The sequence below is a fragment of the Acanthochromis polyacanthus genome, chromosome 2, assembly GCF_021347895.1.
Source record: "Acanthochromis polyacanthus isolate Apoly-LR-REF ecotype Palm Island chromosome 2, KAUST_Apoly_ChrSc, whole genome shotgun sequence".
Taxonomy (NCBI): Eukaryota; Metazoa; Chordata; class Actinopteri; family Pomacentridae; genus Acanthochromis; species Acanthochromis polyacanthus.
The window spans coordinates 38,285,868-38,310,113 of record NC_067114.1 but is presented as its reverse complement, the minus strand read 5'-3'; the positions used below and the strand labels follow the sequence as shown (position 1 = coordinate 38,310,113).

The 24,246-nt window shown below is 40.7% G+C and overlaps 1 protein-coding gene and 1 long non-coding RNA gene across 11 annotated transcripts in view; one reads left to right on the top strand and one right to left on the bottom strand.

Annotated features, from left to right (window-relative positions):
- LOC110957844 (serine/threonine-protein kinase BRSK2-like) overlaps positions 1 to 24,246 on the bottom strand; it is a 213,716-nt gene that overhangs the window by 5,651 nt on the left and 183,819 nt on the right. For 6 of the 10 annotated variants that reach the window (XM_051937166.1, XM_051937173.1, XM_051937187.1 and 3 more), the window contains 6 exons: positions 21,889 to 21,949; positions 17,121 to 17,328; positions 14,223 to 14,271; positions 12,437 to 12,560; positions 10,905 to 11,085; positions 6,118 to 6,210 (listed from right to left, as the gene is read on the bottom strand). In XM_051937166.1, coding sequence (XP_051793126.1) covers positions 6,118 to 6,210; positions 10,905 to 11,085; positions 12,437 to 12,560; positions 14,223 to 14,271; positions 17,121 to 17,328; positions 21,889 to 21,949 — 716 coding nt within the window. Of the gene's footprint in view, positions 1 to 1,952; positions 2,524 to 6,117; positions 6,211 to 10,904; positions 11,086 to 12,436; positions 12,561 to 14,222; positions 14,272 to 17,120; positions 17,779 to 21,888; positions 21,950 to 24,246 lie in introns of those variants that run through there. The other 4 variants (XM_051937153.1, XM_051937159.1, XM_051937163.1 and 1 more) reach the window with 3 other exon arrangements.
- LOC127530496 (uncharacterized) lies at positions 359 to 21,887 on the top strand. Its single transcript, XR_007937069.1, has 4 exons — positions 359 to 464; positions 688 to 749; positions 2,369 to 2,588; positions 21,758 to 21,887. It is a non-coding gene; the product is annotated as an uncharacterized LOC127530496 (long non-coding RNA).

Here is a 24,246-nt window from a genome sequence, read left to right as displayed (position 1 = left end):
TAGCTGAATTAGCGTTTAGCAGCTCCTGTTTGTACTCGCACAGATGTACAAATTATTACTGAATTATTGGGTTGATTGAATTACTGAAAACATAAAAAGTGATGAATCTGAGGCAGGTTCTGAAGGCTCCTTATTTATTTACCCGTAATTTCTGAGCAGTTTTATTATCTTTTTGAATTCCCTGCCTCCCTCTGTACAGATCTCGTCTGCATTTGGCTTTAATTGCACTTTTGGAGTGACTTCGGGTATCGGTGCTTCCAACTAACAGTGAGTCTATAAAAAGGTTTTGGTGTCTCTGCTCATAAATAAATAACCCTGTTCGTGCTACTTATCTCCTCTTGTTTTCTGTCTGCATTTCAGATTCTTGCAGGACTCAGTGAAAGTCTTCCAAAGCTCCAGTCAGCTCTCCATCGTGTCAACATCCATCACAACAACATCCATCCAATAAGACAAAGCTTCTCTTGGTAAGTGCTTCAGAACAGTCATGAATGAGTCAAACATGCAACAGTACAGCACAGTCCACACATTAATACACAGTCACTTATCATTGCTTGGGTTAGTCTTCAAACGGTGCGTCCTGCAGTGATACCACATCTGTGTTTTGGTGCTGAGGTGACAACTTACCACCCGTCCTCTCCAACAACGCTCAACATTTGCTTTTTGTGTCTCTTTCTTATCTTGTTCCAGTGATTTCAAATATGGAAAGTTTTTAGAGGGAACAATCCGATATCAAGCATCAACATGCAGAGGTCAGTTTACAGCCACGCACACAGACATGCAGTGAAACATTTCCTCTTCTCAAGTCATTTAGTCTCCAGACGGAACGTTTGAAGAACAAATCTGACCTGAAAACATCAGTCCTGGTCAAGTGGGTCCTTAACTAAAGAAACAAGAAGTCTATTCAAATAAGTCTTTAAGCAAGAAATGCTGAAATATTCCTCATTCTGGCCTCTGAGATGTGAGGTTTTACATCTGTTCTTATCTGATATTAAACTGAATATGTTTGGGTTTTGTCTTTGTTGATGTTCGATGGGTATTATTCTGTCTTTTCTGAGAATTAATCAGGAAAATCCATGAGTCTCATCCTAATAAATGACAAAAACCTCAAACTAAGGTGCGCTTCCTTTCTATTTTTAGCTGTGAACTGTGGCTGGAAACTAATCAGACTCAAGGATATAACTTGTTTTAAGTGTTCATTGCAGAATATTATATCCAACTTTCTATTTTGCTGCATCACACAAACGGCTTGCATTTAGTAGAGTCTCCTCCAATTCTTCATTCTCATTTCAGTTTTTCCTTACATATATTATCTTTAAAATTTCTTAACATGGAAATGAGGAACTTTCCAGATGTATCAATTTTTACATATTCAACTGAAAATCCATAGTTGGAAAATGGGGGAAAAAAAGTTTGTTCTTATGGATTTAATGCATAAAAAAAATGTATAAAACTAAAACTTCTTCCTCAGTCACTAAAACCTACTTTGTTGTCTAATTTTCTCTAAAAGTATCCAGAATCTAACTTTCCTGTGCTGGAAACACAAGTTAATATAGTTCTATTTTCAGAAATCACCAGTATGTACAAGTGGCCTACTCCGAATCTGTTGTTAAAATTTCTGTAATAAATAAACGCGTTCAAATGCTATGCTGCAGATACTAGCTTTTTATGTTGATTTATAATTCATTTAGGCTAATGAGGCTGCAGGTAGAGTGTAATGAGGAACTTTCCAGATGTATGTATCATTTATTTTTTTTCATATTCAACTGAAAATCCATAGTTGGAAAATGAAAAAAGTAGTTTGTTATTCATTTATGGATTTAAAGCACAAAAAAATAAACAAACCTCTTAAGTCAAAAACTGGAAATAAACTGAAAGAAACGGGCAATGGACTAAACTTGATTTGGAAATTCTTTTAGACTTTTTTCTACTTTTTAATTTCAAATGTTGCAGAATTTTATCTATTTTTTTTTTTTTTTTACTGTGGTTGCATTGATTCACAATTGTGCCTAAATATGCAGCAACTCTGTTATAAAACAGATAATTTTTTACATCGATAGCGGAGTTAAAGTCTCTGGACTGGAGTAAAATCCTCCACATCCTCCTGGAGATTAATCCAGTCAAAATGGAGCTTCTGATTTTTATTCCAGTGCCACCAACAGGCCAATTTGTTCCAGTAAGACTTAAAAAATATAAAAAAATCATTACATGTAATGGTTAGTTTGGTGTCATCTGGTGCCATCAGTCAGTTTTCTGTAAAAATGGTAACTGTTTATTTCTACTTTTCTTGACATTTAAATGACTTAAGATGAAGTTTCACTGTATTTGCAGCTCACACACTCTTTCTCTCTCTCTCTCACACTTGTGTTAGTGCAGACAGGGTGTGTTGGTGACAGGCCTCCAGGACGTTGGCAGTGTGTGTTAAAAGCCAGAGTTAAGGTGTTTTTGCCGGGAGCTCCCGGTCGCTCTGGTTCTTACCACGCTTGGAGGATTTACTGGGCAAAGAAGCTGAGCGCTGAGAGCCATCTGAGAGCAGAGGACAGTGTCAGAAACACCAACCAACGCACTGAGGCCCAGCGCTTCATCAGCAGGTGAGCCGATACCAAACATCAGCCGCACACCGACCAACACAGAACAATCCCTATTGATGGGGCTCCACTCTGGTGAATGTTCAGCTCATTTGACAGAATCTCTCTTTAGACAGATTCTTCGTTTTGTGATGAATCGTAGCTGGACAGATTTTCTTCAGGCTATACTTACAAAATAGATTATGCACGGTAAGTAATGAATGATAATTAAGGCCCAGATGCTCTGTCTAAATGTGTGTAGAGTTTGAGTCGAAGCTAGTCTTGTTAGCAGATATGTTTAAAGAAGGCCAAACAATAAAATACTAGATGTAATTAGAGCTGTCTCCAGGTCAGCTGGTTGATTGGTTGGTCCATACGCTTTCATTAATCACTCGTCCCCCGACCTACACCTCACAGCAGCTGCTCTGGCTTCAAACAAAAAACCAAGAGGAATTTTTAAAAATTGAATGTGCATTTCTGTATTATTGTGTTCTTGCATTGTGTATAATAAGTTAATCCATAAACTTTAAACGGTTCAGGTGTAGATCTGTGTCTGGTCCAGATTTGAAATGAAGATGCTTACAGGGTCTAAGAAACAGACTAATTCCTGGGTAGGTTTTTTGTGGGTCAGGCGAGGAAGAATCTGGGATCCCAATGAAATCCCAATGTGAGGGATAACTTCCTTAAACTGTTCATTTTTGACAATTTGGCCAATATTTGTGCAATACTTCTGACGTTGAAACAGGAAATGCTCTTTTAAGATGCATTTTTACATTGAATTTCTTGCACAGAAATACAATCTTTTTAATTTTTCACCTTATGGTTCTCTTTACTTTCATAAAGAGAAAGGCTCTACATCAGCAGTCTCCTAGCACTAATCCATTATTTTTTGGCAGCAGGAAGAACAGACTACCTGTTAGGACTCCTATGCTTTCAGTTTTTGAACTGGGAGTGTTTACTCGGAGTCGGCTCGAATTTAACTGACACATTTCAAAGAAGTCTTCAGCGTTTCTGCATTTTGCTCAAACTGATGCCTAAAAAAAGTGTAAACCTTTTAAACATCAGTTTGTATATCACAGCTCAACAACTAACATAACAGCTCATTCATAAACAGTAGCTATCTTCTCTGTGTTTTATTCTTCAATAGTTCTTGTGCTGGATACATAAATTTAAACAGTTCTATTTTCAGAAATCGCCAACATGTACAAGTGGCCTGCTCCGAATCAGTTATTAGAATTTCTATAATAAATAAATAGATTGATATATGCTGCAAATACTAGCTTTTTATGTTGATTTAGCTACTAAAACTAGCGGGTAGTGTGAATTCATTGCTCATTTAGAGTACAGATAGTGTCCATATTGGTTGAAAAGTAGGTGTGATTTCAGTCAACAGAGATTTTCTCTGCTTTATTACAGCCTTTAAAGTATTCAGTTTGCCTCGAAAATGCCCCAAATTGAGCCATTTACAGCTCCACAACCATGAGGACAAAATGAGCAACCAACAGATCAGAATTGTAGCATTAATTGTTCAAAACCCTCCCTGTGTTGCCCAGTGTTCTCTCAGCCAGCAAGCTTACTGTCATGTTACATGGATTAATTCTTTGTTTTCCTATTGTTTGAGGTTTAACTAACACATGTTTAATTACATCACCTTGTTGCATCTTTTTCTTCTGCAGCGGCATAAAGACATCTTTACGTTAATATAGCAGTAGTGGATGAAAACTTGCATAAATTTGCTTTTTATTTTGCAGATTTTCAGAATGCTCAGTTAAACATTTGACCACATTTAGATGGCAACAGCTACTGATGCGGTTGAAGCTGTCCTTAAACTTCTCAACTACAACTCAACCAGATTTGATTACACTGAAATGAAGATTTTAGTCAGTGGGTGGCCTAGTGTCCACAATTGTGACCTTTTCTAAGTGGCAGCTGGGGTTGTGTTTTGAGAGGAAACTGTCAATGCTTTCTTCACTATTGTTATAAAGCTCTATTTCTAAGTTTTCCTGGCCATGGTGTTTAATGATAAAAGCATTTAACGCTACCTTTGGTCTCAGCAATAAGTCCAGAGTGCTGAATTTAGCATTTTGGTAACCATTTACCGGCGAGATATTTTATCCCGGGGACTCTGAGGAACGGGCTGAACATTCACTGTGGCAGATATTTTTCCTTAAAAATCCATCTGCCACTGGCTACACATGTACAACCTCATATGTAAACACACACAGAAGGCCATCCGGTTCACATGTCTGTAGAGCCGTTAGGTGTTTTAGTACATTTCATTGAACGCATGCAGATTCTCAGACTGCAAAGACATCAACAAACACCGTCACTGTTTGCTCGCTCGTGTCGCATGCTTCAGTACATTTTCAGTCCCGAGCGTGAATGGCAGCTCACCCAGAACCATCGGCACACACCTGACAACTGGATCCCAAAGCTGGTTTTACTCAGAAGTCAGTTTTTCACACTGTGTATATGAGTGCTTTGTGTGTGTGTGCATGGTTCTGGGTTTTCATTCAGCATGCGAGTCATTCAGTCCATCCAAGAGGCGTTAAGCTGTGGATGACGAGAAGCAGGGTGGCATGGAGAGGCAGGCCAGAGAGAGAGATCAGATAGATAGATAGAGATGTGGGTTATTGGCACATCTACACGGTGGCTTGGTGGCAGCTGAGGTTGTGCAAACAGTTCCTGATAACAGTTCCCATCTGTGGCAGGCCAGACTGGTGCTACTGGGTCAGTCGGTGTGGTTTAATGGCCGCTTTCCTCCCAGTTGTGTGTTCTCGTGTGCGCACTAAGAGTGACGGTTTGTGTTTGGGTTGTAGTTGCCCTGCTTCACCACCAGAGGGGACCATTATCAAGTAAATAACCACAGATAGGACGACAAACAGAACTGGTAACAAGGACAGCCGGAGAACACACAGTCACTCGTTCTTTTCTTCCATATTTTCCATCTATATATATATAGGCAGCCCCGAAAATATCCAATCATGTCCAGGAAGAGCTCAGAGAGAATTGTGGGATTCTGTTTCAAAAATGCTGAAAATTCTGAATGTGTTCTGACACCTTTCACCCTCTTTGAGACAAAAATGCTGCATGCACAGATGCGATGGCTAATCCACACGTGTAGATTTGTGTAAATATTCATTAGCTTGACCGACTGTGTGTGTGTGTGTGTGTGTGCGTTTTCTGCTGAGTCAGGGTACAGTGTGGTGGCCGAGCTGCTGTCTGTGGAGGATAAATCACCGTCTGATGTCCTGAGTGACGATAATCAGAGCTGTGAATGCACATCTAGAGTTCATTGGACTGCGTGTGTGTGTGTGTGTGTGTGTGCACGCCATGGTATGTGGCAGGGGCATGCACGTGGAGATGCCGTGTGCTAAAAGCAGTGTGCCGAGCTGAGCTGAGCCGAGCGGGTCCGAGCCGAGGTGAGCCGCAGGGTGTGGCTGTGCTGTGATGCCAGGAGGGAGGATAGGGGAAGGAGGGAGGCTGTGAGGAGGAGGAGGAGGGTTGGGGGTGTAGGCGTGGTCGGGGCGGGTGGCGAGGGGAGTCCACTTACCAGAGATCTGCGGCTGGATGCCGGGCTGGTCGTTGGAGCTGAGCAGCTGGGCCTGGATGGTCTCAACCACACGCTTGAAACGTCGGCTGGGACCTGAAGAGAAACCGGAGGAGCACAGATCACTATATAGACCTGAGGCTGTAGCACGAAACGAGATTAGTGGGTTAGCAGGTATGTTGAAAGTCAGATTTTTTTTAGTGTCACAAAGGTGGCTCTCTTTTTACCTGAATAGATCTCCATTGCTCTTAGAAGTATTGTTGAGTAGGTAATAAACCACAAGAAAGGAGCAATACTGCTTTTCATTGACTTCAAGAAGGCTTCGACTCAACTGACAGGAACAAAATGTTCCAAATTCTAGTGGCATATGGAATCCTCCTCCTATAGTTGAATCAATAAAAGTTATGCATTTCACCACTTCTGTGGTAGTCAAGACTCCTGAGGGCAGCACAGATCTCTTCTCTATAGACACGGAGTACTTCAAGGAGACCCTCTAGCACCTTTCCTCTTCATCATCTGCTTAGACCATGCACTGAGGAATGCAACCTTGCCCTCCGTTGGCCTGAGCCTAAAGCGTAGTCAAAGTAGAAGACATCCTGAAGATGTCCTTTTAGAACTTGCATTCATAGATGACATCGCCCTCCTGGAAAACACTCTCAGAGAAGCACAAGTCCTTCTGCATCGGGTAGACGGACAAACAAGACTGATTGGACTCTTCCTGAATGCTATAAATGAAATTCATGCACCTTAGCCCAACATCTGAAGAGACATTGCATGCACTAGATGACTCTGAAACTGAAAAGGTTGACGATTTCCTGCATCTTGGAGGCTACACAAGCAGCACATGATATAGAAACAAAAACTGGTAAAGCCTGAGGAGCATTGAACTCCTTGTCTAAAATATAGGTATCTCCAATTAAAACAACAACCAAAATGAGAGTATTCAAGGCGTCAGTGGAATTCTATGGATCTGACTCCTGGTCACTATCGAAGACTCTCTCAAAAAAGAATTGATGAGACTTGTACCAGAATGCTATGGATGGTACAAAGCGTCTCCTGGGAATCACATCTCACCAACAAGTCACTGTATGGTCCACATGCATGCTCATCAACCATCATTAGGCAACGTAGGCTAGCCCTGGATGGACATGATTGAGACACAACAAAGCAGCTGGTCGAGTACGGTTATGGAAACCTGATGCAGTCAAAAGGGTTGGCAGGCCTAGTACAACATTAGGAAGGTTTTAGAAGAAGAAACTGGTCTGGAAGGCAAAGAACCTTTGACTGCAATGTTGGACAGTGGGAGCTGGATGACGAACTTTATTCATGTCACCGATACTGTTGGATGCAATTGACTTGACTTGAGATCTCCATGATAACTAATGCTATAGAGCTATCTTGGGCCGGAGCAGGTTATGTTCCGAGTTTTGGATTCAAATTGGCTCTAAAGAAATAATTTTTACGTAAATGTGAACTTCACTGGGCAGCACCTCACTAATTATACTGAAATATTCACTGACAACTTTAGCATACTCATTCAAGGTGAGATTATTAACCCTTAAATGCATAAGTGGGTCAAAATGACCCGGTGAGGTCGTTTTATTGCAATATCTTTGTAATGAAAAGGTTATTTTTATTATTTCAGATTTCAACTATTCCTCAGAACAGATAGTATTGATATCATTCCATTTAAATTTTTAAGTTACCTTTTATACTTTAAAAAAATGTAATATTTGTATTACTACCCCAAGCTCTTTATCACTAATATCATACAAGAGTTGCTGCACAACCTTGAAGGAAAAGAGTGGAAAAATGTCTACAAAATAGATGTTGATATCCTTCTATTGCTGTTCTATGTAAAATTCTTCTTTTTCAATTACCAAAATGTTCAAAATCTGCTGTATAGTGAAAAAAATCACATGTCAAACATGAAATTACTCTTGTGTGGACAAAAATACAACAAACAATAATACAATATTTTTTGTAACCAAAATTTCATAAAAACACATTGATTCTTATACGGGTCATTTTTAACCCACTTATGGATGAGTGTAGGGTCCAATCACTCTAAGTGTTAAGTAGTTAGATGAAGTTAAAAGATAAAGGAGCCCCATAACGAGCCAAGAAAGTTCTAGTCGGGCTCCCTTTGATGCTACGTGGGGAGAAGATTAAACATTCATGACGTGGCCTTGTTCAAGCACCTCAACATTTCAGGGTTCAGCTCCTCATCACTGAATATTGTAGCTCTGCTCATTCATGTTTTATGCAGTGGCTCTTTTTATACTCTTGTTTACTCCAAACGGCAAAAGTATGTGGCCGCCAGACCATCCCACCTATAACGTCGGTGTTTTCTGATCCAGCTGTGCGTTTCTCTTCTCAGTTTTGCGTGTAGCAGATAAATCGAAGTGCTAACTGGACTTGTTTGAGTTTCTTGAAGATGTCTCCCCTCCTCTGAAAAGCTTCTGACTGACTGGTGGGGAGTTCCAGCATCTTGACCTGAGAACAGAGTTTCTGTTTACTTTCATGGTGAGGCTTCTGTCATCTTTAATGTGCAGCAGACAGTCCTGGACGGTCAGACTGACGTGTTCTGTGAAGGCTTCCTGTGTTTGGATTCCACCTACCTGCTCTCTGAATCTTTCATGTTGTAGACAGCGGTGAGTTCATGACACAGCTGAGCTTCTGTCTGAACAAACCTCATTATTTTGTCAGTAGATGCTGGTCAGACAGAGGTGGAGCAGAGATCGTACGTGGTCTGAGGTGAGGCTGGTTCTGCTGGACAGAGTTCTGTCCTGGAGCAGATGTTTCCTTATAGTCTTCACTGTTTAAAGAATGAAGTGACATCGTAGGCTACGGTACCATGGTTTCATCTGAGTCCAGCTTTGTTTTTCTAACCTTGCTGGAGTTTTAGAAATCAGGAGGAGCTGAGGTGATGGTGAGATCTTTTGCAGAGTTGTAAGGAACTGAGTTGATGCTACTGATGATGGAGTGACTCCTTTGTGGTGCACCATGGGATGTCCTTGAAGGTAAAGAGTGGCCTACCAGGGGTAAAATGATAATATAGTGGTTGTTTTTGTCTTTTTTTGAAGCTGCTTCTTGTAAATGACCATAAGACTGGTTGCCTTGACCTGGTAATTTGCTGATTTTTAGCACCCCCATGCATCTTCATTCATTGGCTGGCAGCAAAGTCTACTTTTAGTGATTCCAGTGGCTTCATTGTTTGAATGTTGAGGTTTAATGGCGGTGCTTTTACACTGGTGATGGCAGCAGATACCTTAAACCTGAGTTGTTCCATCTCTGAACCTTCTTTCTTTTCTACTTTGTCCTCTCCCAACTTTTCATCTCTGCTCGTCCTGTTTATTTCTATCATCTTCCCCAGTACTCTTCTTACCTTTCTTTCCTCTTTTTCTGCTCCTCCTCTTCTCATACTTACCAAAGAGACAGAACAGCTCAGGTTGAAAGTGTCAGCTGCCATAACAACTTCAAAAACACCACCATCAACCTCACCATCAAAGAAGTGAAGTTACAGGCATCACCAGAGCATCACCATGCTGCTGGCTAATAAAAGAAAATACATAGAGGTGTTGAATCCAGCAGACTATGTGCCATAGTGACCAGTCTTCTTAAAGCCACCTCTGAGACACTGAGGTGAGATCTTACTAGCAACCAACTAACCATGACTATGGAAAGAGGGGAAAAACACACTACCTGACCACTACACTACAGTTTGTCCCCCAGGAAAGCTTCAAAAGTAGCATCGATTCCTACTGCAGTGCCAAACAGCTGGCCACTACCTCAGCACCTCTGGTCATTAACACTCCACAGTAAGGTTACAAACATAAACCTAGACTCTATGAAACCAAGTTGACCATCGATGTCACTTCACTTTTCACTCCGGAAGCAGTAAAAGCTACGAGGAAACATCTGCTACATGACAGAACCAACCTCAGACCACACATGATCTCTGCTCCTCCTCCTGTCTGACCACTACCTACTGACAATATAATGAGGTTTCTACAGACAGAAGCTCAGCTGTGTCATGAACTCACCGCTGTCTCCATTGTGTACACCTGGGTCAGGACTAAAACACAGCAAGTGGAAGCTTCACATAATACATCAGAGCTGCAACATCATATACACTATGATGGAAACGGTCTGCTCTTGTTGGACTGTGTGGTTCACATCAAAGATGGCGGATCAACATTTACTGTTGGCTGGAGGTCATCAGAACCGGACAACATCCGGTCCGAACAAGACCACATGGACAGAAGGGAAGAAGCACAAACACCAGAGAACCTGAACTTGTTTTATGGCTCTTATCCAGATAGTTTTGACTAGCTGACTAGATCCTTGCTTGTGCTGAATCTACTCTCAGATGTATGTCGCTTTAAATAAAAGCGTCTGCTAAATGAAATTGTACAAACATTTAAAGCATGTTTTTCACCCGAACTGGACCTTTGTCAGAACTAAAGAGGAAAGAACAATCAACAGAACACTGTTACTACTAAAGTTGGAGGAGAATGATAGAAACTGTGGACCTTCAATAAACACCACATCTCTGTGTAATTCATATAAATTGAACAAAAGCAACAAATCTTCCCACTTTAGATGTTGAAAGGTGGAAGCTTTTGGAGTTTTTGCTTCATTAATGAGCAAATTAACTGACTTCAGTATTAGCAATATGTAAACTAGACACCTAAAAAGTGAACTATTTTATCCTTGATGCCTTTTAGCCTGAAAATTAGCCACCGAGCACCAGTTTGATGTTATTGTTCGTGCTGTGTGTTGTCTACCTGACAGCAGGGTAAAGGTGACGGAGTAGATGCCATTCTCCTTGGTGGCGCTGGTGCTCTCGGTGTAGGTGATATCCACCTGGAACTTGACCGGCTTCTGGAAAACCGTCGGCCCGGCTGTGGACTTGTACTCGGCCCGGAAACTGGTCTGAGAGATGACGCTGTGGCTCAGACTGGGAATCTGGCAGAGAAAGAAAGTCTGAGTCAGCAGCAGCTCAGACTAACAACTTCTGCATCGGTTTAGACGAAGGTGGATGTGAGAGGAAGAGACGGCAGCAGACGGAGACGGTGTTTTGAACGTGTCACATTTTAACGCGTCGTGACATTTTACGGCGTCAGCGTCTGAGTCAACACCGACAACAGTCGGCTGCACATGATGCTGAAGCAACACGACTGAACGCTAACCTCAAGTCCAACTAACACCTGAACCGACATCTTTCAAAACATGTGCACAAGCGATTCCTGAATTTACTGTTTGTATCATTTTATAAGAAGAATAAAGGTGTTTAGACAGATTGGGTTTTCTTTAGCATTTAGTGACATAGCTTATTCACGTTTGCAGTCAAGTTTTAAAGCAGTTTAGATGTTTATAGCATTCAGACCAGACTCTGTCCACAGAAATGTCATTAAAACCAGCATGTTTGAACACAAACTTCAGTGGTTGCAATCTGTCTATTTGCAGGAAACCGCAGGGCTAATTTACAGATTTCTCGATGTCTGTATTCTTAAAAAAAATCTATTTAAATGCACCAAAATGTTCGTAGCTGAGTCATTATGTCACATAAATAATCAACAGCTGGAGTTAATCAAAAATGAATAAGGAAACCATGTTACGCTAACCTAAACTAGTGGTGCTAAAAGCTAACTAGCTTAGCGGGGCAGCAGCAGCAATCACCTCTGAAGCCTCCAACTAGGTTATAATTCATTAAACTTACTTAAATCGTACACTACCATTCAAAAGTTTGAGGTTACTTAGAAATGTCCTTATTTTTGCCAGAATTTTTTTAAAATTAAGACAACATTAAATTAATCAGAAATACAGACTAGACATTGTTAATGTGGCAAATGACTATTCTAGCTGGAAACAGCTGATTTTTAAGGGAATATCTCCATAGGGGTACAGAGGAACATTTCCAGCAACCATCACTCCTGTGTTCTAATGCTACATTGTGTTAGCTAAAGGTGTTGAAAGGCTAACTGATGATTAGAAAACCCTTGTGCAGTTATGTTAGCACATGAATAAAAGTGAGTTTTCATGGAAAACATGAAATTGTCTGTGACCCCAAACTTTTAAAGGTAGAGTATATTTACCATAGTGCCTGATTGAAATTAGCTCAACAACTAGCCAGCAGTTTCCATTCAAACAAGGAGTTCTAAATTACACATTTCGTTGGCATAGTTGTAATTACAGCCCAATAGATACTATGTCGTTATGCACCAAGATGAGAACTTTCTTTTAGAGAATAAAAGCTTGGGTGTCATTACACTGTCTCTCAACCCTGTGAGGACAGCAGGGAACAGTGGAGACTTACGGAGAGGAAGGCGTGGACGATGTCGGCCTTTATGGAGCTCAGAGGTTTGTCTCTGATCACGATGAAGATCTGCTCCTCTTTCTCCAGGTTGATGAAGTTCCCGAACCACGACTTCTTAGCCAGTCTGCAGAGGACAAGAGAGCTGAGGTTAGAAATGATGCTGGACACACGACAAGACTCAGAACTGCTGCGTTTACGCACAAGACAGTTGTTCAAGTATTTTTATTAATTGACATATTAGTCCCACAAAATACGGCATTTTATTACCTGTACTTGTACATGACAATGGAAAAGCAAATGTATTTCTAATTTTTTTTAAAAATCATCTATGTAATGTTATCTGCAATTTTTGCACTGTTTTTTTTTTCTTATTTATTGTTGCACTGCCTTTACTTTTTCTTTGGCGCTGCTGTAACGGTGAACTTTCCCCACTGTGGGATCAATGAAGCTCATCCTTATCTATACTGCTAAACTTTTGGTAACTTCTTTCTTGTCTGACATGAGGTTTGAAGACAGAGGAGATCAGGTTGAGTGTTCTTCTCATCTGTACATCCAGAATAGGAGCAGCAGCAACATGAAGTACGACTATATTATAGAGATAGTAGGAACTGTATCTGCTGGATTTGGTTCATATTTTCACTGTGTAGAGAAGCAAGTGTACTTAGGTGAGATTAATGGTACCTAAACTACTGATTTGTACCAAAAAGGATTCATTTATAAACTCGCTTCCTCATTTTAAATCTAGATTTGCTAAACACTGATTACAACTTTGTTAGACTGAATTAATCTTTGTTGCTGCAACCAAGTCTTAAAGTTTGGACTGAAATGTTTTAATATTTAAGAGGTTCTCATAACTTAGATGCTCCTTTTATTCTGAGGATGTATTTCCACTGTATACCTCCAAATGTGAGCAGAAAAGTTTGCGTACATCAGTAAACTGCTTCACACGGATATAGAACTGTACCTTCAACATACTCTGGATTTTAAGACCATGATCTACATCTTAAAAGTAAATATTTGTTGGAGATTTTCTGTGGCAGATTAATCCACATTTGGCTTTCTAGTAAGGGCTTTTGGAAGCAGGATTGAAGTAAGAGAAGTAAGAAGATCCCTGGTTCAAATCCTGGCCTGGGCCTGGGATCTTTCTGCATGGAGTTTGCATGTTCTCCCTGTGCATGCGTGGGTTTTCTCCGGCTTCCTCCTACAGTCCAAAAACATGCTGAGGTTCAATGATTACTCTAAATTGTCCGTAGGTGTGAATGTGAGTGTGATTGTTTGTCTGTATATGTAGCCCTGCGACAGACTGGCGACCTGTCCAGGGTGTCCCCTGCCTTCGCTTGAGTCAGCTGGGATAGGCTCCAGCACCCCACGCGACCCTTGTGAGGATAAAGCGGTGTATAGAGAATGGATGGATGAAAATACACATTCCTAAGTTCTTGACTTTGCGTTTAAAATTAAGCAATTTACTGCAAAATGAGTGCTGCAAATGTAAATTCCCACTATTTACAGTGTCTATTGCCTGTTTTACATTTCATAATTTTAATTGACACTGCTCTGTAGAAATCAGCCTTCACTTTGACAAGGAAGAGTTTCTTTTTTTGTAAATTCTTCTCAAAGTCACACCAAATTAGCCATTATTCAATGCTGTAAAGCAATAAATGAGGAAAACTTGCTTGCAGGCAACAGTAGGTTTATATTTTTTATTATATGTGGGGGAAAATAAAATCTGCTTTCATACAGATATATCTAATGAGCAGCTGTTGCGGTGTGATGCTGAGTTACTCACTCTGGAGAGGAGTCTGGGGTGAGGCTGGACATGTCCTCCTGGGTGGGAACTGTGGATCAAACAGAGGTCACAGTGAGATAAGCTGCTCAAAATTTTTAGGTTTTCTGCCTTGTTTGTCCACTGTGAGAGTATTTGGTGTCTTGGTTCTGCTTGTCTGGAGGGTTTTATGGTGCTGTCAAAGCAGCTGTGAGAGACCTAGCCCAAACTAAAGCAGAAAAGGGTAAAATGGTCAGTTTTCTGCTTTCCGTAATGAGGCAGTTATCGTCTTTATGACGTGGCCAGAGGCTGTAGACGCTGCTGATAAAGTTGGCAGCAGGTGAAGCGAAGCTGAATGCAGCTATTAAGAGCACAGCGATGATTTGTATTTATTCCCCTGAGCTGCGAGGATGCAGTTTGGTGCATAAACACACTCGGCTGAATCGATTATCACACAGATAAGAATGAGACGATATCATAAAATCTGACCTGAACAAATCAGAAACGCCTCCTTTTCCCTCCTCCTGGGGCTGAACAGTATATCAACGCTGCGATGTGAACAATAGTCACATTGCAGAAACACACTCACTCAAACACATCGTATTACAACTTGTTTTTGCAGCTTGATGCATAAATGAAACTCACGGTTCTCAAGTCTGTCTGACAGAACATAATGTACTGTGACTTAGGGGTTCTTCGATTTGCTATATGAGAATTTTTGAGCAACTTTTCTTCACAAGACAGAGTTTTTTGGACATGAAGGCACCAAATGATGAGCAGAAACACACTGAAAAGGAAGATTTGGTTGCAAAAATAACTAAAAATAAATGTTTGACCATTTAAATCAACAGCACAAAGCTCTGTTTGATGAGTACAAACACAGATCTGAAAGTTACCCAAAGCAAAAAACTAATTTGTTTGCTTTCACCAGCGCAACACCATGACAGAAAAGTTCTAAATAGACTGCAAATACTGATTGTCTTGTTGATTCATCTTTTGCTTGTTTTCTCAATTATTTGGTCTGTAAAATGTCAGACAATACTAAAACATTTGTGTTTCCCAAAGCCCAAGATGACAAATGGCCCAAAAATATTCAGTTTAATGTCACTGAAGAAGAAAGAAAGCTAAAAATATTCAAAGTTAAGATGCTGGAATCAGAGAATTTTATTTTTTTTCCTTAAAAAAATGACTCACACTGACTCATTGGTTATCAAAGCAGCTGGCAATCAACCGTGACTGAAATATTCACATTTAAGAAGCTGCAATAGAAGAATTTACTCAAACTAAAGAAGCGATTATCAAAATAGTTACCGATTCATTGAACAGTATTGATAATTAATAATTGCAGGTCCAGTTCCAAACAGTTTATATTTTTGGATGCAGATGCACTCATCTCCAAAATCACCTTGATCATTCTGGAGTGATTCATTCTTAGAGGAAAATGCTCAAAGCTTCTACAGCTTAGGAGACAAAATTGCGAATCTCACTTCAGTCTTTTGATTTTGTCTGATATGTTTCTCATGTTTTTCAGCTAACAGTCACCAAGAGATATCGGTGAGACAGGAGGACAATTAGCAACAGGACTCATATTTGAGACTTAAAGCTCGTGTCCGGAGTTTCCGTTTGTTTTCAATTTATGTATCATTGTTTAAAAAAGCTTAAATGTGTTAGTCTAGTTCGATACTATAATATAATGTTAGTATGACGCGATATGAAAATTTATTCCTGAGCTCCGCCTTCCTCTCATAGACCCCCATGTTATTCCAAAAAGCGCCGGTCGCTGCCGACCAATCAAGTTCGAGCTTCAGCTTTGTCATGCTGTCAATCAACGGTTACGCGCACAGCAAGCAAGCCCATGCAGAGGTGGGCGAGCTACGCACTACGCAACCGCGAGCACATTTGTTTTGCTTGTGGAGGAGCTGAGAGAGCATCAGGGATCAGCAACTTCCAGAAAAGTTACCAATCCCACGGCTTGTCAGGCCAAGAGACTGCAGGACGTTTTTTGGCTCGGGGTGCTCGCGTCGCTCCCCGACCACAGCCTCCATAGCCCGCCTGACGGCTTCGTTTAGATGCCCGACCTCTGGAGGAAGATGTTGGGGCGTCTGGGACCTACTCTTCGTCAGAGGAGTCATGCAATTCTGAACTCTAGATAGAAATAAATAAACAATGTAACACATATACACGCGTAAATGCACTAAGTTTGATAAACAACGTCATCGAGAGGGATACACGAGTGTAATCACATATTGAAACTTTACTCGTTCGTCCTAGTAGATACATGTTATTTTGGTATTAGGACAAGTTAGACTCAATACAGAATTCTAACGTAATTCCTTTATTATTTACTAAATGTACTAAATGTAGAAGAGGGGAAAACAGCAAAACAGGCGAGATGCTGCAGCACTCCGGGCACTTCTCTCATGTACTGCGCGCGTGCACAAATAAAGGGGCGAAATCAGAGGGAGGGAGGGACCAACAGTGTTTTGGGAGACGCTGCGATTCAAACTCCGGACAGCAGCTTTAAGGGAGTCTAAGAGTTAAAAAAAAAAACCTGTCACCACATCAGAGGCATCATACAAGAACAGCTGCAGGATTTGTTTTCCAGCAGATGTAAAAGGCATGTTTTCTTTTCCTTACAAAATAGAAGTAGTGAAATTGGCAATAGCAGCATTTTGAGCCACAAACTGTAAAAAAAAAAAAAAAAAAAAAAAAAAAGTATAAACGGAAAGAATGATGATCATTCAAAAATATGAGAAACATATCAGACAAAATCAAAAGTAGACATTAAAATGACGAGAACCATAATTTGGTCCCCTGAGCAGTAAGATTTAACTCTGGGTTTCCAAGTAGAGTTTCTGAAGCCATCTGGTAAAACATCCTGCATTATTTCATGCCACATAAAAAACGACTTTATTCTCCTACCTTGCATTTTCCTGCGGTGGAAGCGCGGCGACCCCAGGAAGCTGTTCTTGATGGAGTTGAGCCGCGTCCTCCAGGGCATCCCGCCGATGGACGGGCTGGGCGGCGGCGTCGGGCTGGGGGTGCCGGCCGGGCTGTCCTTGGGCGTGTGCACCGGGGTGCCCTTGGGGGTGGGGAGGGGGCTCCCTCTGGGGGAGGGGTGGGGGGTCACCTGCGTGATGGGGACACATTTGCCGTTGTGGTCAGGGTGGAGGTGGTGCCGGCGGAGCGGCGACATGGGGGGCACCGGGGAGAGGGGGATGGACAGCTTAGGAGGGACGGTGAGGGGAGGGTGGCGCCTCACCCGGGGGCTGTTGGGGATGCAGGGGGCCAGAGGCTGGCTGGGCGTGGTGGGCTCAGATTTGGGGGTGGAGGGGTTCTGGGCGGTGTTGGGGAGTGGGTTGGACCTGGTGGTCTGCAGCGGCTTCTCGGACACTTTGGGCTTGGCGGGGAGGGTCTGGGTGCGGGGGTGCATGAGGGGGGAGCCCATCCTTGGATGGAAGGAGTTGGGGGTCCGCGGCCCCACCCCGTTGAGGCGGACCTCAGGGGAGTGGGTGGGGCTGCAGTTGGGGGACTGACACAGGTCTGGGGACTGAGGCGGGATGAAGAACCGCCGGTGGGGCTGCGATTGGTTGAGCAGCGTTATACATGACAGCAGGTTCAGCCAATGAGACAGCAGAGGAACAACATGAACCCACAGAGGTTCATCCCATGAAAGAAAAAGCAGGAAATAAAACGGAGCGAGGCAGATGGGTGGAGAGGTGGAGCAGGCAGGGAGTGGTGAGAGTGCAAGAAAGAAAGAAAACAGAACATGCGATTAGCACAGTGATTAGCCAATCAGGAGGCAGCAGTGGAGCATTCATGACGCATTAACAGCAGGGATGCACCGAGATGTAAACACGACCACAGCTGGTTTAACGGCTCTGATTCCATGTAAAGTACTAAAGTAAAATACTGACACAGTGACAGGTTGTTTTTTTCAGTTTTCTATATTTGTTTGTTTCTGGCTGGCAGCTAAATTTAGCAGAACGTTTGATATGAAGCATGAAAAATGATTTACTAACGCAAAACAGAGAAATGCTTACACATACTGCTGTTTTTACTAAACTTCTTCACTTATGCAAATTTTTAAAAATAAGATATAGTGCCGAGTATGCAAAAATAATAATGCTAACTGGCATCTATTATCTAAAAATTACAGAAATTTTGATGAACAGTATGTTTACAGAAACACGTCACATTGAATTTCCCTTTGCTTCTGTCCCAGTGGCTTTCATGCTTTACATCCATTTAAATATATCCATTTTAATCTATTTTATCTTTAAAAGTTAAACTTAATTTTACTTATTTCTGTAATAATTATAGCCTTACCTTGTGTTTGAATTCAAAACATTTTCCTGTTAATTGAGAAAAGCCTTTTTTTCATCTGTTAAACAAACCATGCATAACTAATCAATCACATTCAGCAAACAACCACCAGCTACACGTTCTTTACGTTCCCTGAAAATGAGGATTTTAGTGAACAGAACATACTTGACATCGGTGCATCCCTAAAAACCAGCAAGTGACCCAGCTTGAAAGCTAACGGGTTTAGCTTCGCCCTCCACCACAGAGCATGCTCAGTGCTGCACACGATGCTGTGGGATGAATGAGCAGATCGCTGCTAAGGCGTTCAGACCGGTGAGAACTGCAGCAGCAGAGCAGAACTAAAACAAAGAGGCTGCAGAACCCGATTAGACCCGTCAGAATGTTCTCAGAGCAGCTTTAGGAAGAAGCTTGAAGACTGATGAGTATGAAGTGAAGCTGTACGGGTTCAACTCTGGAGTCACAAAATTGTCATCACATCAGAGGCCTCATGCAAGAACTATTGCAATGAAGATTTATTTTAGAGTGGTTTAACGTCCTGAACCTAAGGAACCTGCTGGCTGGCATGAAAGGATGTTATTTCGATTTAAGCCTTAGATGCGTGAGTGATTGGACCCGAAAGAGAAATGACCCGTATAAGAATCAATGTGTTTTTATGTCATTTTGGTTTAGAATAATAATTTGTATTACTGTTTGTATTGTATTTTTGTCTATAGAACAGTGATTTCATGTTTAAAATATGTAAATTTTTCACTTTATAACAGATTTTGAACATTTTGGTAATTGGAAAAAGAAGAATATTACACAGAACAGCAATACAAGAAAGTCAGCATTAATTTTGCTGATATTTTTTCACTTTTTTCCTCCAAGTGTGTGGATAACCTCTTGTATGATCTCAGTGATAAAGAGCTTGGGGTAGTAAAACAAATATTGCAGTTCCTTTAAAAGCATAAAAAGTAACTCAAAAATTTAAATGGAATGATATCGAAAACATGTTTTTTGAGGAATAGCTGGAAAATTAAATGATAAAAACTTTTCATTACAAAGATGTTGCAAGAAAACGACCTCACTGATCTCATTTTTGACCCACTTATGCATCTATGGGTTAAAAAATATAAGCAGCAAAATGATGAAAAACAGCATCTTAAGCCACAAACCATAAAAATCAAAAGAATATTTGGACTGATAATTTTCTAAGCATGCGTGATGTGCAGTTCCATCAGAGAAAGTAGCCAAATCTAAGTTTAAAGTTGTGTTATTTCATCAAAATCACTTTAGTTTATATGTCTAATTTAAAAATTCATCAAAAATAAATCATTTACAGTGACTGTATTTTAAAAAAAACAACAAAATTTTGTACTCGACTGCTCATCTGACAAGATTTATGCAGCTGTGACCAACTGTTGTATGTCAAAAATTCTGAGTTTTCAGGTGAACTGCAGGCAGTGTTTACACAGAGCAAACGTATAGAAACAAATAAAAAATTTAGGCAGTAAAATATCTATAGTATGGAGAGCCATTAGTTTTTTTTCCCAGTACTGATGACACCTTTAGACACTTGAAAATATGTCAGACATGTTGATTCCAAGTTTCTCAATTTTTCTAAAATAATTAATCGAAGAAATTCAATTTTGTTAGTTTTTTATGATTCATGGCTTTATAACTGTGCCATACTGATCAGAGGATATTTCTGAGTTCTCTCTTCTTCTAGTCATGGTTGTGCTGTTTCCATAGAGGTGCAGGACTTTATAATGTAATTTGATAATGAAACAACAGTGAGTACAAATGTGACGGGAGCAAATAAAGTGGTTAGAAACGGTTTGGGGTTCACAGGGTTAGGTTTACTAATGTTTTCCTGGGAATGATTTTCTCTTATATACAATTATAGCTATCATAATATAATATTCTTTCTCTGCAGGGAGGAAAATACTGGTTTGACGATCAGAATCTGAGTTTGCAGTGTCACAAAAGTGACCAAAGTGCAATAAAATTGCTTCGTTTTTGTGGAACTAATACATTTGAATGTTTGGTCCAGTGTGTACATCAAGCTTCGGGACATTTTCGGTATAGAAAGCTATGGAAATGCACAACATTTTCTCATTTATCTTTGTCCCAGGAAGCACCAACATAAATAATAAAGGCATTTTATCTGATTTCTTCGGCAGAAATCAACAAAACTTAATTAAAATAGTTTTGCTTACTGGCTGTTTAGACACTGACAAAGCTGAAGAATGAGAAGATGTAATTGTAAGATCCTTTTTTGTGCAATTTTGTGGATCAAAGCATCTTCTGACACTAAAGAATCCAAATAAGTCATGTGAGGGGGGATCTTTAATAATCTGTTCACCTCTAATGAGCATCTCGATTATCTCTCACCATTTTTAGCATTTAACTCCACGTCAAACTATCACATTTCTGATTCTGTGATGACTGAATACAACTACTGACAGTGAAATATGTTTTATTTTTGTCAGCTGGTTTCTGAAGTTCTTCTTTATACCTTCGGCTGACATTTACTGAATGAAAATATCCACCAACAGAGTGGAACATGAAGTCTTTTATAGCAGTAGGGGGCCACGAACGTGACCTTTATGTGCTGTGCATCCAGCATATTGAGAAATTCACCTTCAGAGGGTTTGGTGAATCTGAATTTGCACACTTGTGGGAGCATATAATAAGTAACTGAAGTGTTCTTGCATGAGACCAGATGACTTTTATTCTTTAGCTTCATATAGAATCAGGACGTAAAGACTACAATATGCTGTCTCTTCAGTTTGCAGCCTGATAAGCTGAATATTATGCGCTGCGCTGAAGAATTAAACAAAGACGGGAGCTTCTGTGTGTCTTTGCATGATAGAAAATGTTTGATGATACGCGCTCGGTGTCCTTGCTGACGGTTAGTTTTAAAAAATGCATGGCTTTACGGAAACAACAGCAGCACAGGGAGGCTGCAGGCGGATCTGCAAAGTTAACCTCCTGCTTCGTCTCTGCAGCAGCAGTTTTCGGGCGAGAGTGACTGATCGATTCTTCCGCTAATCTGCAGCCGCATGAGAATCTGCTCCGTATGGACATTAATCACCGGATCTCATCTGGAGTTTGGCCTCCGATGGATCCGGTGCTGCTTCATCTGAAGCTCTGAGCGACGTACAGTAACAGAAAACAGCCTGAAGTCGTGATAATTGATGTCATCAAACAGGAATCTGATTGAATATTTCTCTCTACTGTACGTCAAACAGGCTCACGATGAAGTCCACAGTGGTGTGAGCTGCTGATGAGACGTGTGTGAGCGCAACAGCATGCCAGCAGAGCCAGCCAGCCAGGTGCATTGTGGGAAACCAGTCAGTGCGTGGGAGGGTCGGACACTTACCCTGGGACTGCTGAGAGGACTGGTGGACAGACCGGAGGACGCTCCGCTGATCGACCGCGACCTACACACAAAGTAAAATCCATAATCAGACAGCGAACAATAAGCTGGACGACACACAACCGCTACACAACACACACACACACAAAACACAAAGACAAAAGAAGTCCTGAACCATTTAGTGGATGCAGCTGTTTTAGAAATTCAGCTTCTTTTAAAAAGTCCTTCAGCACAACACCGCTCAGTTTTATTCTATCGTTTTTACAAAAGCTGTTGCAGGGCTGCCAACTTGTGACCAGACTTTAGAGTGAGATTTGGTTTGTGCGGGATGCTGACAAGGGGTCTGAGAGCCTTCCTCCAGAAAATTTTGAAAATTATTGATCCTATTTCCTGCATTCTGGTGTAAATTAAGAGCATTTTGTCCTTTTAAAATCGTATTATAGAGATAACATGAAGGGATAATAGAAAAAACATTGAGCTTAAAAAAAAGCAAAAAAAACAAAAACAGAGCAAGGGCAGGCAGTATTGAAAATGGTTCTTCATGTAAAATACGAATGAAAGTTCTGTGGCTGGATGTGCACAACACATTTCAGTATTTTCCATAAATATATGCATAATGGAAATAACTCCAGCAACCACTTTGTAACATTTGTCTTGGAGGATTTTAATCCACACACTGAACAGCTTCAAGCAGACCACATCAGCCAACTAAACAATAAAAAGTGCTTAAGCAAAAACAAACATAACTTCATAACTTAAATTATCCATTTACTGAACAGAATTACAATCAGACACTAAACTCTATTAAATGTCAAAACAATCCATGTGACTCTAAAAACTCAACAGCTTTACAAACTCTAAGATTAAACTCTCCACAAGGATCCAAAATAAGTTGGACTTCTACATGATAGCTTTAATTATTCTTCATCTACTTCCTAAAAGGTTTGGTCAACAAAAAAGACAAAAACTAATATTTTCAGCTGAACTAAAGACAGACTTTGTGATTTTTTGATTTTTCTGCTTACATGTTGTGTTGTTGTAAACTTACTCTTTCAAATAAATATCCTCCTAACCCCCTGGAAACCAGCGTTTGTCCTGTTTTTGTGACGCTCCTCGGCGACCCTAGACAGCCGGTCCTAATAGTTTTTGAGCAACACACCATACTATGATGTTTTTACAGTGAAGGTTCTACTCTGGAACCAGCTTGACATGTTCAGGTGTTCTATGTGTGAAAATAGGGCTGGGCGATATGACGATAGATATCGTCTGGACAATAGAAAATGCCTATCGTTTTATGTGAAGATCCTATCGTTTATATCGCAGTGTCGCAAAACACGCTTTACTATGAGGGGCCGTACAAGACTTAATTCATTCTCGTCCTCTCACACACACATATTTTCTCTCATACTCACATACATTCTCCTTTCACATACATACATTCTCCTTTCACATACATACATTCTCCTTTCACACACATATATTTTCACTCTCTCACACACATACATTCTCCTTTCACACACATATATTTTCCTTGCACACACATACATTCTTCTTTCACATACATATATTTTAATATTCACGCACACACACATTCTGCTTTCACATACATACATTTTCACTCATGCACACACATACATTCTCCTCTCACATGCATATATTGTCACACTTGCACGTACATACATTCTCCTTTCACATTCATACATTCTCCTAAATAAATAGACATATATGTATATGTACAAAGAAAATATATGCATGAAAGAGAAGAATGTATGTATGTAAGAGGAGAATGTAGGTGTGTGAGAGGAGAATGTATGTATGTGCGAGAGAGAATAGTGGAAAAGGAAGTAAGTATAGTGGAAAAGGAAGTCCATCGTTTTTTGCGCTGTGATTGGCTGAAAAGCTCAAGTGGGCGGTGATGTTCAGGTAACGGTTACCATGGCAGGTGGAGAGGAGTCCCGAGCGCTTCAGCAAGCCGTTGGGGTTTTAAGAAACATTTTGTCATGGTTGATGCCACAGGTACGGATCCGTACCTGTGGCATCTGTACTAGAGGTACGGACCCGTTAAGGTCACTGAAGAGCTGGCGCCGGTTAACTACTATTTGCTGCACATTACAGGCAGTTTATATGAATGACTTTGACGGCGAACATTGTATAATTTAACCAAAAATACACCGTCTCCTCTCACACTTTAGACATTGCAGTTTTTACGCTTTTAGACGCCGTGTCTAAATTGTCTGAAGTCCAGTTCCTATTAAGTAGTTTACCGCGTTCAGTGGTGGAAGCGGCTGACGAACTCCATTGCAAATGTTCCCATTTAATTTCGGGCGCTAATTTACAAGATAAAGTTAAGGATGTCGAATA